This window comes from Nansenia antarctica (genome assembly GCF_963989245.1).
Source record: "Nansenia antarctica genome assembly, chromosome: 13".
Taxonomy (NCBI): Eukaryota; Metazoa; Chordata; class Actinopteri; order Argentiniformes; family Microstomatidae; genus Nansenia; species Nansenia antarctica.
Genome location: NC_137683.1, coordinates 25,503,844 through 25,518,843, shown reverse-complemented (window position 1 = coordinate 25,518,843; position 15,000 = coordinate 25,503,844). Strand labels below are relative to the sequence as shown.

Below are 15,000 nucleotides of genomic sequence, written 5' to 3'. Positions count from 1 at the left end.
ACTTCCCAATGGAAATATGATGGACAACAGGTCGCAACCCCTTATGATTTGAGAGGGAGGCAGGAGCCAGGGGTTTATGGAAGCCCCGGAGAGAGCAGGGGGGTCAGAGAACGGGGGTGAATGTTCCTGGGACATGAGGGATTTGCTCCAATACCATTTCAACCACAGTAAATGGACTGCACTTATATAGCGCCTTTTTTGCTGCTCCAAAGCGCTTTACAACGCTTTACAACGCTTTACAGCGCTTCACCCATTCACACACACATTCACACACCAATGGCGGCAAGCTGCCATGCAAGGCGCTGGCCCGCTCACTGGGAGCAATTTTGGGGTTCAGTGTCTTGCCCAAGGACACTTCGACATGTGGCCAGCCGGGGCTCAAACCGCTGATCTGCCAACCTTGTGATCATTAGACGGCGACTCTAACACAGTGACGTTATAACTAGAAATAGGATCAGAGATGAACGTGTGTCTCTTGATTGACACCCGTCAGGACTTGTCTAGCGATGTTATCTGTTATATAGATTCACCAGTAATATTGTAGAAGGTTATTCCGTTGAATAATGTACAGAGAAGTATAGGGATTATATGGGCCTGTTACGGCTACAATTACAGTGTATGTTATTGCGAAAATTAGCAGTTCACATTCCCGCTAATCCCCTTCTTTGATATTCTTGTCACTAATTTCAGACAAACGAGAGATCATGTAAAGGATTTAAATAATTGATGGAATTTAATTGCTATAGTTATATTGTATGGATTGGAATGAAACCCTTGATTCAAGATCACGTGACCTAAAATTCATAGAAGAAAATACAACCCCCACAGGAGGAGCAGAAGCCTCCGTCAGACGGCAAACACAGTGCATTGTGGGGAAACAGAGGTCCTGGAGGTGAAAATGGAAGATTAAAAAACATTTCAGGAATATAATGAATAACATCTCTAATTATCCAGAGGCTTGTCAACGTGGATGGAAATCAGTCACCGGCGAGGCGTTCTTCAAAGTTAATCCCTGTATCAATCTTGATGATCACATGAATCCAGACTAATGAGACATTATCATAGTAAGTAAGCCTTGAGAACCGACGGTTCTCCAGCCTAATGGCCCTTAGGGGGCAGGAGCCTGTTTCCTGTTCTCCTGTTTCCGTAGCGTGAGGCGGCTTGGTGTACAAGTACAACCCCTGGACGTGACGCTGGTATGTCGCAGGGTCTTACCCCCAATGCAACCCCTTAATGCTGAGTGCCAAGCAGGGAGGCATCGGGTACCATTTTTTTAATAGTCTTTGGTATGACTCGGCCGGGGATCGAACTCATGACCTCCCGATCTCAGGGCGGACACTCTAACAAGCAAGGCCACTATCCTACATGATCATATTTCTACATTAAATGGTACCAGTTAAGCATATAACAAATGACTCTGGCTTCCCCCCTCCCCCAAGTCTGCTCAGGACTGAATATGCACTGGACCCATTGAAAAACTCTGCACTGCACTTTATATATATGTAGCACTATCCAATGCACTGTCTGTCCTGTGTTGTCCTGTTTTTGCATTTGTTTTTGTTCATGTATACATGTGAAAAAAGCATAAACGCACCTACTGTAATGCCAAAACAAATTCCTATATGTGTCAAGCATAATGGCAATAAACGTTATCTGAATCTGAATCTGAATCTGTTGACATGCCAGCTCTTCATGAAAATTGTGATTCTCTCCAAAGAATTTGGCTTTCAAAGTGGAGAAAGAAGCCGTCTGACGGGTGATGGTGACAGTCGTTAGCCTCCTTCCTTACTTCTGAATATTCAACATGGCGACTCTTCGGTTTCTTATCTGTCACGCACACAGTCCCTTTCTATTTATGAAACATGCATCTTTACAAATGGTAATGATACCGAACATGAATACTGCGGCAATTCAGGATATATCATTATCTAATACCCGGGTTTTCCGCAGTACTGTGGAGTCTTATCTCATAATTAGCTGTGATAACAATAGCTACTTTGGTGCAGCCTTGGATGGTTTTCGTTTTATCTTGTTTCTACACAAATGCAGGAGATGTGTTTGTTAGAGGGATATACTATTTTTATTTAGATGCTCTCAAGCTTGCGTGCTGTTTTGTGAGTGTGATTCATTGGAAAATCAATATTTTCCATTTCTGAGGATGTGGAATGAAGTACTGAGATGAACATTGTTCGGGAGATTGAAAGCCGTGTTTTAGACATACCTATAGCTCATCAGAAAGACATTCATAAAGGACACCACCGCTCTGCCACTTGGATTTCACTCGGCTGAATACAGACATTTGTGCAAAAATTCAGATAGGAGTTACATTGTCGAAGCCTGTATTATAGATACATACTGTTTTATGGGAAATGCAGATAGACCAAAATGCAATAGACCAAAAACTGGTTTGAATCCTTCAGGACCTGTTCGCAAACATGCAGGTGGTCCTGGGGGAATAGCACACAGAGCCTCTTGTCTTTTATGGGCACGAGGGGGGGGGGGGGGGGGGGGGGAGAGAATCGTCTTTTTTAATGAATCTCTCCATAGAATGGCAGCCATGTAATTACGAAAATGACCCCAGATCCTTCCAGAAACGATAAGCTCAGGACAGACATAGCCTAATTAACATCCCACTTACGATAGAAACGGTCATTACTGTATCCTGTTGGCCACAGGTGATAAAACCACCTGGAATGAAGGCGGAAAAAATAAGGATTTCCAGATTATTCAAGGCTGGTCTTAGTTGATGTATTAGGTGAACCATAGACACAGTACAGTACAGTAACTAACGCCTGCAGCGTCCAGCTTCAACTGATTGATTTTTAGAACGATTATCATCTTGGGCTGCTTTAGTGATGGATGTCACGTTATGTACAAGCGATGGCATTCGGCGAAAGCCTTTTCAAACAGATTCATGACAAAAAATAGATATGTTATAGATGTACAAACAAAGACTTATGACATCCGTCATGACGTTTAACGAAAACGTTAACAGCCCCTGCAGTCCCCTATGTATACACACTCGGGGCCACCGGCATTGTTTGTCCTTACATAATGAATATCCATTCATTCTGATTCTTGGCAGTTTAGTCCATTTACATAGATCAGAATGTGCTCTCTGCACCAAGGGATCGGGACCTGGATTTGATCTCCAGTGCCTTTTCCTGGGAGATAGATATCATGTTTTAGTGAAGAATATGTTTCTGAGTGACTGGCAGATACCTCACCTAGACGGAGTGTGCGGTGTTGGGGGATTGGGGAAGGAGAGCGAGCGTCTCCGGGAGCCGAGAAGCCGCTCGGTGAAGACTGCCAGAGAGGCAGAAGAGAAGGGCCCCCCTCTGTGTGCAATGAAGGATGGACTTGAGGAAAAAAAAAGATCAACTTTCCAGTCTGTATTTTCCAGTCAAAGACATTTTGACAGGGAGAGAGCCCGCTCGGTGGAGGAGGAGGAGGAGGAGTGGAGCCATTTTGAAGTCTCCTACCTTCCTTCGGGGAAGCAGGGAGCTGGAATAGATATGTCTCCAGGCTGGCCGGGCATTTTCTTCTTCTCTATTTCCCCCTTGTTTTTGACAGGAAGCACAAAAATCACTGAGCAGTTGTCTTCTTATTCTCTACCTAACAGTGGGACAGTGCACACACAATCAAACATTGCACATAAACACGCACAGACACACACTCGCACACACACACACACACACACACACACACACACACACACACACACACAAACACACAGAAAGACCTCCTGCACACACGCAAATAAATAAAGTGCCAGGGAGAGTAGCCCTGCACTAGAAACTAACATACACACACCCCGTCACATTGACCCCTATTTGCGGCAGCGCCTACTAAATGTGAGGGAGAGACAATCGGCAGCAATCTTCGCTGACACAAAAAGGGGGTGCTCCGACAGCCCTCTGACTGCGTGCCGAGTCGATGTAATGCATGCAAATATCTGACAGCCGTTGACACTGGCAGATTTAGTATGCTTCGCAAATTTTTAGGTCACAGGAAGGGGAGGGTAATTCATCCCCATTATTCCCTCCCCGGATCCGAATAATGCTTCTACTGTTACCCTGGCTGACTGGGTAATTTGGGAGAACAAGCAGTGGCCATTGTATCACCAACCCTTTTGAGAAAGAAGACAGCTTTTTTCTGAGCCTCCTTCTTCTTCTTCTGACAAGCCGGGGCTAGAGAGCCAGAGGCGTGCTGAGGGTGGGGCTGGAGTGAGTCGACGACGGTGCTATTATGACAAGAAGATGGCTCAAACCACATCCCCCCCTTCCCCCCCCCAACCTTCCCCCACCACTTCCACCACGGCCACCCTAAAATGCCTCATAACACAATCAAAAGGGCGCCCAATGGCTCTTTTGAGAGTTCCTTTTGAAGTTTCTGAAGGGCTTTCGAACGGCAGGCGGGGTTGTCTCGTATGAGTCAGTGATAGAGTCGGTCGGCTAGTTGGGGCGGGGGGGGGGGTGAGTAATGACTATACACGTCTCGCACACTGGATAGAGGATAGTGGTGTGTGGGGTGGGGGGGGGGGGAACAAATACTCTCAGTGTCACTTCTCTTTCTCTTCTCCTCACATGAAAGAGCCGGAGAGCTGAGAAGAATGCTTGACTTTTCTCTGACACGTCCGCTGTGAGAAGACCGTCACTGCATTCATGATGGCCCCTGGGCAGTTAGAATCATCATAGGCTTGGGGGTTTTCCCTGGTCAGATAAGAGTCAGGAAAAGTCAACAGGCAATGGATCATTATCTTCTAGTAGATTGAGATCTATAGTGCCATCGATACCGTCGGGGGCGACCGCCGGGTTAAAGTAACTTGCCCAAAACAGAGATCAAACTCTTGACCTTCCACTCGCCGACCAGCTACGCTAGCCTCTACCCCCTAGGTGGAGGTGCTAATGGTCCTTCTATAGGGTGGAAAAGGAAAAAAGGGTTGGCAGTTATGTTTATGTCAATGTTCACATTGTCACTGACTTGATCGTGTTTTCAAGTCATTAGCATGCTGAGGTGGGCGGATTATCCAAGAGCCAGTGGGATCACTGTCTGTTCTGGTATAGCGTGACGTTTACGCGCCCAATGGTGCCTTTTTATTTCACACAGCCAGTAGACATACTTAATGGCTTAATAATGATGTGTTATGTATGTAGCATGCATGCTGACTTCAGTCTAGATATTTGACTGTACCTTGCGTCATAGCTTTTCTTAATCAGAAGACTAAAAGCTTTGGGGAAAGGGAGCCAATCTTGAATGCTACACTCATTACCACTTCCTCAAAAACATCTGAATAAAGTTACCTGAATAAAGGTGATTACAATAAGACGGATACTTTCAGAAACTCAGTTGCATGCAAGGCATATATAGTGAAGTGATACTTCAACAGTTCTTTAAAAGCCCATGGGGTTAGAACAAGGCGTCAAGAGTCCCAAAATAGCGCTAGCTTGAGGGAGTTGGAGAGAAGGCTTGGCAATCTACAATATGGAACTGGTTGGACGCTTTGTGTTGAGTCACACGTACTTGACTCTCCACTCCGCTTCAAAAGTCAGGATGCCATGACAGTTTACCTCTCAGGCTCCTCTAGCGAAGAATTATCTACTAACTGTGGACTTGCTGAATGTGGATTTTTACACATTTACACTAGATTGGTGTGTTTTTTTCTCATGGCCACATGGTGGTCATGCCTTACAAAAGAAATGTTGCTCACAAGAATGCACATGTGCGTACCCACACACTCACACACGCGCACGTACACACGCACGCACACACACACACGCACGCACACACGCACGCACACCGCACACACGCACGCACGCACGCGCGCACACACACACACACACACACACACACACACACACACACACACACACACACACACACACACACACACACACACACACACAACCACCTCACAACACTCCTCCCATACTAATGTCATACTGACTCCTGTTCCATTTGAGATGACCCCAGGTTGGGGTCAATTTGAATTGACAGTAATTCCCATTTGAATTTATTTAAATAATCATGGAAAACAATAGGCTATTTTGAATCCACGAATGAAGACATTTTGTCAGTGAATATCAGAATCCAGTCTCTGAGGAAGCGTTTTTTTTCATGAAATGTCTCCCTCCGTTCTCAAAAGAAAGATAGTAACATATTCATATATTCATATTTTTCTCATGTTCTCTTTTACGTCCTTTTAACACTCTTAACACAGTTAAACTGCACGGGCGCTAACAGTGGGGTGTTGAACACAGTACAACAAGAACAACTACAGGTGGTGAAATTAGACCTCCCATGTTGACAAATCACTGTTGAGCCTGATTGATGAAGCCCTACGCTGTGCTGATATGTAAATGGTGAACGTTTTTTCTCTCACAGGAGAGTAACTGCATTGCGGTCCTATAATTAATGGAGTGAGTTAACCTACCTAAAGTCACAACACCTGGTGCCTTAGCATCACTCTCAAGTAGCATACGCCTGTGGGATCACACACAAGCACCCACTTCAAAGCAACTTCGTACATTCATTATTAACAGAAATGTCTGCAACCGCAGTGACACCCCCCTATAGTGGTATAACGAATGCACAGACGCAGGTATTTATTAGATGGCAGCTGTTTTGAAGGGCCATATACTTTCTACAATTCTACTGTATTTCTTCATTCCGACAGATGCGCCGCCATAGTGGTGCCATTGTAAAGTCCTGAACTAGACAGATAACCTACAGTCTGTTCAATATCTCATCATATTCGCTCAGGTTAGTTGGATATGAATCAAATGACACAATTGGGAGGTTGCTTTTACTTTGACTGAGAATAGCATTGATGAAAAACTGTTTCCTGTTTGAGGAAAATAGATTTCAATGTGTAGTGTTCTTTATTCATTAATATGTGACCTGAAATATGGCAAACTACCACAGATGGAAGGTGTTAGGTCTGCGCTATGCAGATGTAGAATGAAACATGTTCACTCGGTAGAGACATGCTGCATATAGCATTGACTGTAATCTCCTTATCACCTTACGACCTCAAGCTTTCGCATTACCTCAAGCGTTCACATTACACATCACGTTTTGGCAAAAAAAGATCTCTGAAGAGAGTGTTTGATAAAAAGGTACTCATTGTATCCTACTTTGCTTGCATGCTATGTGATTACCTAATTAGAAACCAAAAGGTAGGCCTAGTACCTGTCCTTGATTTAGACTGATAACTATAAATGATTAGGACTAACTATACCACAGCTAAAGACAGAGGAAAAAACATAATATAACTGTCAGTTAAATTAATCATAATACAACTCTTTTTGCCCATTGCATTTCATGGGAATAATAATAATATGATTATGTATTTATTGTATGTAAGCATTATTCTGCATATTTTATTATTATTATTATTATTATTATTATTATTATTACTATTACTATTATTATTATTATGTATATACTATTATTATCTGGTAATATCTACAAATTCATATTAACCGACAATAGAGGGCGGTAGGGGGAAAGGATCTGCGCACTGCTGGTATCCAGAGCTCTCTCAATATGCACCTATAGCATATTAGGCTATACTAGCACACTAGGCTACAGTATGGTACAGTATGGTACAGTATGGTACAGTATGGCACACGAGTCTCCCCCTTGTTATGTGGGAGCAAGAGAGAGAGAGAGGGGAAGGCGCGCCGAAGTTGGAATGGATGCCGGCCAACGCGCATTAACGCATTATAGCTATAGCATTTCAATGACAGGACGCTTGATATGAATGCACATCAGCGGTATGGCATAACGATGTTGACTGAACTCGTGTGCATTATTATTATCCATTCAAAAAAGTAAGTATAGGCGCTACCCACTCGATGTCGCATGCTTGTACCAAAAGCATCGTTTTGGAATGTCCGAATCCCCCCACCCTCTCTCTCTCTCTCTCTGTCACACACTCACACATGCACACACACACGCGCGCACACACACACACACACACACACACACACACACACGCGCGCCAACACGCACACATCTGACGGCGGAGTTGGGTGGGTTGCGCAGTGGCCAAACGGCGGCGCACGCTCCAAGTAGCCCCCCAGCCCACCGAGCCCACCGCTGTCTGCGGGCTCAGAACGGTTCCTCTCCGTCTTCGCCCAGGCTATTGTATGTTGAACGGGGGGGAATGACGAATGCAAAAAAAAGGCTGCAAATAAAGAGCTAAAAAACGAATACACGTCTTAGCTCGTTGCGCCGGAGAAGCAAAAAAACACATGCAGACGACCACACTCATCCGTAGCCTGTTAGTAACCACGGGGAAACCACAGGACTTTGCACAGATTCCGACCTCAGTCTCCCCATTTGGTCATATATATATATAAAACATGCATAATGTGGGAAGATATTGTGGCAGAAAATCCGACATGTAAAACATAAGTCTGTCTATCTGAAGAAATCCCACACAGGTTTATGACAACTGCAAATGAGCAAACTAAAATGACAGCAAACAGTAAATCACACGTCGGAATTCTACAACCGTCGCTGGAAAGAAAAGGATAATTAATATCAGGTTAAACTGATTAAAAACAACATGCATAGCCTATTAGTCTAGGCATTAACACTCCATGGCTGTGTTACCTAAGCAACATTGTAACGCACAAGGCAGCAATCGACTATTTGTAGGATTGACACATCAAGCCATAATGTCACATTACGCGTCGGAAGAAACACAATGATTGTCTCCGCTATGGTTCCAAGAAGACAAATAAAAGAAAATAAACTTATTTGACACACTCAACCATGTACGCCGGCGACCTGAATACAGCTCTTTCGAGATTCGAGTGGGTCATGGGGGTGAAGGCACCACAGTCGTTCCACGCGGTACTGTTTCACATTTTGGTAAAATATTGCCCTTATTTAATTGAGTATCTTGATTAATCACTCTCCCTGCGTTTGTCGTTTCACTCATTTCAACTAAATACTTCGTTGGCTACCTTTTATAGTTGAGTCCTGGTTACGTGCGCGTTTAGGGAAAGAAACCGGAGGGGGGTGGAGAGAGAGAGAGAGAGAGAGAGAGGAGCGTGAGACTGCAATATCATTCGTGCATCGCTCTCTCTCCCAGTGCCGCAGATAGCAGGGCTTGCAGACGCACGCCGGCGCGTATGCAGGTGAACGGAGCAGAAGGCAAAGCGCTTGGGTAGAGAAAACATGCGGGACAGACTGAGGATTCTCTCGTAGGAATTGTATCAACATTTTTTGTTCCCCAATACCTTCATCGGAATTACAATATTCATTAATCGTCTGTTGTTGTTGTTTTTTTAACGCATATATTAGGCTATAGAGGTTTTTCTGCATGCTGGAGAGTTTTTTTCCTGGTCTCCGAATTGAGTGCGCAAATGAGATAACTAGCCTATAATAAAAACGGTGCTGTTACAAGTAACCGGAGGAAATCAGAGTGGGCTGGATGCTGGTTATTATAGGCGACTGGACAGATCATTCGCTGCTTTTAGGCTATCCACCGCTTCAAGGTAAGGAGACGCGAAGTAGCCCTATCCTATAGTATTATATCACCAGTACGGGACATTCTGCTATTTTACGCGCATGTTAGAATATCCCCAATTCTTAAATGACTGTTTGAGTCTTTCTGGACTATTTCCCTTTTTTTTGCTTTTCTCAGACTGCGGGGTTTTTCTTATTGAAAGAAAAGGAAAAGGACATTTAATGTGGTGATGGTAGAGAGAAAAGGGGGAGACAGAAAGCGCCGGCGTACACTTGCTGATGTTCACTGCAGTCGCATCTGAGTGGGAGGAGGGCGTCCGGAGAAGGATGAAGTCTCACGCATCCTCCTGAAACGAAAGAGTTTGGAGACATAACCCCCGATAAAACGATCATTCATTTGAACCCCACCAGAATCAAGCAAGCAAAGTAGAAAAACGACACTCTCGTTCAATTTAAATCAGGATAAAAAAGTGAATATTTTTGTGCCTGGAACAATGAGGACTACTGGCGCAGTGGACTATCTGTGGTGCTGTGTGGTGGTCATCACGCAGCTGGTGAATCAGCCCCTCCAAGCCAAGCAGGTGCTCCGGTACCGCTTAGCCGAGGAGGGGACCGCCGACGTCCGGATAGGCAACGTGGCCGCAGACCTGGCCGTGACCGGCGAGGTGACGTTCACCCTCGAGTCCGGTTCGGATTTCTTCAAGATAGACAACATCACCGGCGAGCTGACCACCAACCAACGGCGGATAGACCGGGAGAAACTACAGCAGTGCCAAATGATCTTTGACGAGAACGAGTGTTTCATAGATTTCGAAGTGTCCGTCATTGGACCGGCCCAGAGCTGGGTGGACCTGTTCGAGGGGAAAGTCATCATTTTGGACATCAACGACAACACCCCGTCCTTTCCCTCTCCCGTTTTGACACTGTCAGTGGAGGAGAACAGACCCATCGGCACCCTGTATTTACTGCCCACGGCCACCGACAGGGATTTCGGCAGGAACGGAATAGAGAGGTACGAGCTCATTCAGGACGGCGGGGAGAGCTCCAGGCGCCTGGGGGGCTCCAGCTCCGGGGGGCGGGGAGGAGCGGACAGTGATTACTCGGGCAAGCGGAGATTCGACGACGGGGCGAGCAGGAGCAGCGTCTTTGAACTGCAAGTGGCTGACACCACCGACGGGGAGAAGCAGCCGCAGCTCATCATTAAAGGCGCATTGGACAGGGAGCAGAGGGACTCCTATGAGCTCACACTGCGGGTAAGGGACGGGGGCGACCCCCCGCGTTCCTCCCAGGCCATCCTGAGGGTGATGATCACCGACGTGAATGACAACAGCCCGCGCTTTGAGAAGAGCGTGTATGAGGCTGACCTGCCAGAGAACAGCTCCCCAGGTGCCCCCATCCTGCAGCTGAAAGCGGCCGACGCTGATGTCGGGGTCAACGGTCAGATTGAATATGTATTCGGAGCAGCCACAGAGTCAGTGAGGAGGCTGCTCAGGCTGGATGAGAGCACAGGGTGGCTGAGTGTCCTGCACCGCATCGACCGCGAGGAGGTGAGCCAGCTGCGCTTCACGGTGATGGCGCGGGACCGCGGTCAACCCCCCAAAATGGACAAGGCCATTGTGGTCCTCAACATCAAGGACGAGAACGACAACGTGCCCGCCATAGAGATACGCAAAATCGGGCGCATCTTCCTGAAGGACGGTGTCGCTAACGTGGCGGAGGACGTGGTGGTGGACACGCCCATCGCCTTAGTTCAGGTGTCGGATCGCGACCAGGGGGAGAACGGCATAGTGACGTGCACCGTGGTGGGCGACGTGCCCTTCCAGCTCAAGCCGGCCAGCGAAATCGAGGGCGAGCAGAATAAAAAGAAATACTTCCTTCACACGTCAGCGCCACTGGACTATGAGGCGACTCAGGAGTACAATGTGGTCATCGTGGCGGTGGATTCAGGAAGCCCCAGCCTGGCCAGCAATAACTCACTCGTTGTAAAAGTGGGCGACACCAACGATAACCCCCCTATCTTTAGCCAGAGTGTAGTAGAGGTGTCGTTCCCAGAGAACAACGGCCCTGGAGAGAGGGTGACCACCGTGGTGGCCATCGACGCCGATAGTGGCAAGAATGCAGAAATAGCTTACTCTCTAGACTCATCCGTAAATGGGATTTTTGCCATCGACGCAGACAGTGGGGACATTAGAGTAAACATCAAATTGGACAGAGAGCTGAAGGAGAGGTATGAGTTCAAAGTGATAGCCAAAGATAAGGGTGTGCCCACACTACAAGGGTCTGCCACCGTGGTGGTGTTGGTTTCTGATAAGAACGACAATGAGCCTAAGTTCATGCAGGACGTGTTCACCTTCTACGTGAAAGAGAACCTTCAGCCTAACAGCCCGGTCGGCATGGTGACCGTCATCGACTCCGACAAAGGGCAGAACGCTGAAATGAGCCTCTTCATCGAGGAAGAGGAGGTGATCTTCTCCATCGAGAACGACACAGGGACCATTTTCTCCAGCATGTCTTTCGACCGTGAGCAGAAAACCACCTACGTGTTCCGCGTGAGGGCCGTGGACGGTGGGGACCCACCCAAGTCCGCCACCGCCACGGTGACGCTGTACGTGATGGACGAGAACGACAACCCGCCCTCGGTCACCTTCCCCAGCAACGTCTCCTACACGCTCCTCCCCCCGTCCAGCAACATCAGGACGGTGGTGAGGACAGTCATGGCCACCGACACAGACACTGGGATAAACGCTATAATCAACTACAGCATCATCGGGGGCAACCCCTTCAAGCTGTTCGAGATAGACGGGGGCAGCGGGGTCATCTCGCTGGTGGGGAAGCTGGAACAGAAACACTACGGCCTCCACAGACTGGTGGTGCAGGTGAACGACAGCGGCCAGCCTTCCCAGAGCACCACCACCTTGGTCCACGTCTACGTCAACGAGACCCTCTCCAACTCCACCATCGTGGAGTCCCAGGTGGCCAAAAGCCTGGGCACGCCCCTGAACACGAACATCGCCGGCGACCCCAACTACGACCTGGGGAAGCAGCGGCTGAGCATCGTCATCGGGGTGGTGTCGGGCATCATGACCGTCATCCTCATCATCCTCATCGTGGTCATGGCCAGGTATTGCCGCCCCAAGAACAAGAACGGCTACGAGGCAGGGAAGAAGGACCACGAGGACTTCTTTACTCCCCAGCAGCACGACAAGGGCAAGAAGCCCAAAAAAGACAAGAAGAATAAGAAATCCAAACAGCCGCTGTACAGCAGCATAGTGACCGTCGAGGCCTCCAAACCCAACGGTCAGCGCTATGACGGCGTTAACGAGAAGCTGTCGGACAGCCCCGGGATGGGCCGGTATCGGTCCGTTAACGGAGGGCCCGGGAGCCCAGATCTGGCCCGCCACTACAAGTCCAGCTCACCCCTTCCCACGGTCCAGCTTCACCCACAGTCGCCCACGGCCGGGAAAAAGCACCAGGCGGTCCAGGACCTGCCCCCCGCCAACACCTTTGTTGGCACCGGAGATAACATTTCCCTTGGATCTGACCACTGCTCTGAATACAGCAGTCAAACCATCAACAAGTACAACAAACAGGTAAGAGACATTGACTTTTTTTTTTCTTCTTCTTCCTCCTCCTATTTCAAATGTCCTTTTGTTTCTCCCTCTTAGCGTGTTATCTACCATAATTCTTTCTGACAGGTCTAGTCTCAGTAGTCATATTGCTTTTATGGTGCTAATGTGTGTCAAGTTAGCGGTATTGATCTGTGTTGGTTTGGAGTGCCATTCACATGTGATATTGAAACGGAGACGAGGAATTGCGTCGCCTACATGAGGATGAAATCTTCTCTAGGCTAAAGGTATGCATATGTGACCACAGCTGGTGAACGTGCAAATGCATTTTCTCTCTTCAGTTGGGCTATTATTATGAGGTTGGTTTGTTACGACAGGGGTGTCACTATCGCTGACCGACGCATATATTATGTGTCTGAGTGTGGTAGACAGAAAATACAAGGGCCTGGTTGGTTTGCTGTTATTGTTTCACAGCGGAAACCGTGGCTGTGTAGCCAGGATTCCCCCCTTTCTGAGGTCAAGCTCTCTCCCCTGCCTTCATTGTCATAAGGCTACCTACTCTGCCTGTTAGAGGAACACATGAGGAACACATGAGGGAAAGAGAAAAAAAGGGAGAAATTGGAAAATTAAGCACAGGAGTGGTTCCTGTAAGGAATGCTAGCTGCGGGTGTCATGTTTTACGGGGCTTATTCCATTTGACTGGAAACATCTGGGCAGGAGGTCGTAAGTAACATTCCTGTGCACCTGTATGTCTGTTTCAATTCACTGACCCGGCAGTGAAATCAGGCTTGTTCACAATGCTATCTCTCTCTCTAGCTCCCTCTTTCTCCCCCTTTCTCCTTCTTTCTCTGCTTTTCCCCTGTCCTCTAATTTCTCTCATGGTCCCCCCCCCCTGCCCTCTCTCTCTCTCTCTCTCTCTCTCTCTCTCTCTCTGTCTCTGTCTCTCTCTCTCTATCTCTCCCCCTCTGTCCTCTTTCTCTCTCACACTCTCCCTCTGGCAATCTCTACCTCTACTGTTTCTCTATTCCTCCTCTCTCGCCTCCTCTCTTCATCAGCTCTGTTTGTGGCATCATTTGTAATGTAAAAATGCTTTTGTGGCTGCGGGCATGGCAGGGTATTCATATTCTAGGGGAGTGTGTGAATTAATCAATTCATATCATTATTGTTCTCTTTTTTCTTCTTCTCTTTTTTTTTCTTCTTCCTGGCAGACCCAAGTGGGGCGAAACAAGGTTAATACATTATGAAGTCAGTCCTTTTCATCTGCATTTGCCAGGAAAAGAACACTTACCCTATTGTTTCATGTGTTTTTCTATGCCAGTTCGTATGCATTATTGATCATTCTCTTACATGGTGTTAGAAGCAACTCCTCTTGCATTCCTGAGTGCTGTACGTTCTCTCAGCACAGGGACTGATTTCTAAGTGTTATTTTTGGTCTATCACTATATAGATCTCTCATCTTCTATTTCTTTTTTGTTCTATTCCAACTATCTCCTTTCTACTCCATTCCCCATCTCATTCTTTGGCTGCGTCTGCTACTGCATCTTTTCCCTCTCTCCAAAGCCTCCTACTCTCCTACCACATCACTCTCTCTCTCTCTCTGTCTCTGTCTCTCACTCTCTCTCTCACTCCCCCGCCCCTCTCTCTCTCACACACACACTCTCCCTCACTCACTCCCCTCTCTCTCTCTCTCTCTCACTCCCCCGCCCCTCTATCTCTCTCACACACACTCTCCCTCACTCACTCCCCTCTCTCTCTCTCTCCCTCTCTCTCTCACACACTCCCCCCGTCTCCCCCCCCCCCTCTCTCTCTCTCTCTCCCTCTCTCTCACACACTCTCCCCCCGTCTCCCCCCCTCTCTCTCTCACTCTCTCACCCCCCCTCTCTCTCACTCTCTCTCACCCCCCCCCCCCTCTCTCTCTCTCTCATCCCCCTCTCTCTCTCTCATCCCTCCC

General features: G+C 47.5%; 1 protein-coding gene across 1 annotated transcript in view; it reads left to right on the top strand.

Annotated features, from left to right (window-relative positions):
- Positions 1-9,977: 9,977 nt before the first annotated feature.
- pcdh7b (protocadherin 7b) overlaps positions 9,978-15,000 on the top strand; it is a gene marked incomplete at both ends in the record, with an annotated part of 129,011 nt that continues 123,988 nt past the window's right edge. The window contains one exon of the mRNA XM_080544136.1: positions 9,978-13,073. Within this exon, the coding sequence (XP_080400262.1) occupies positions 9,978-13,073 (3,096 nt within the window). The remainder of the gene's footprint in view (positions 13,074-15,000) is intronic.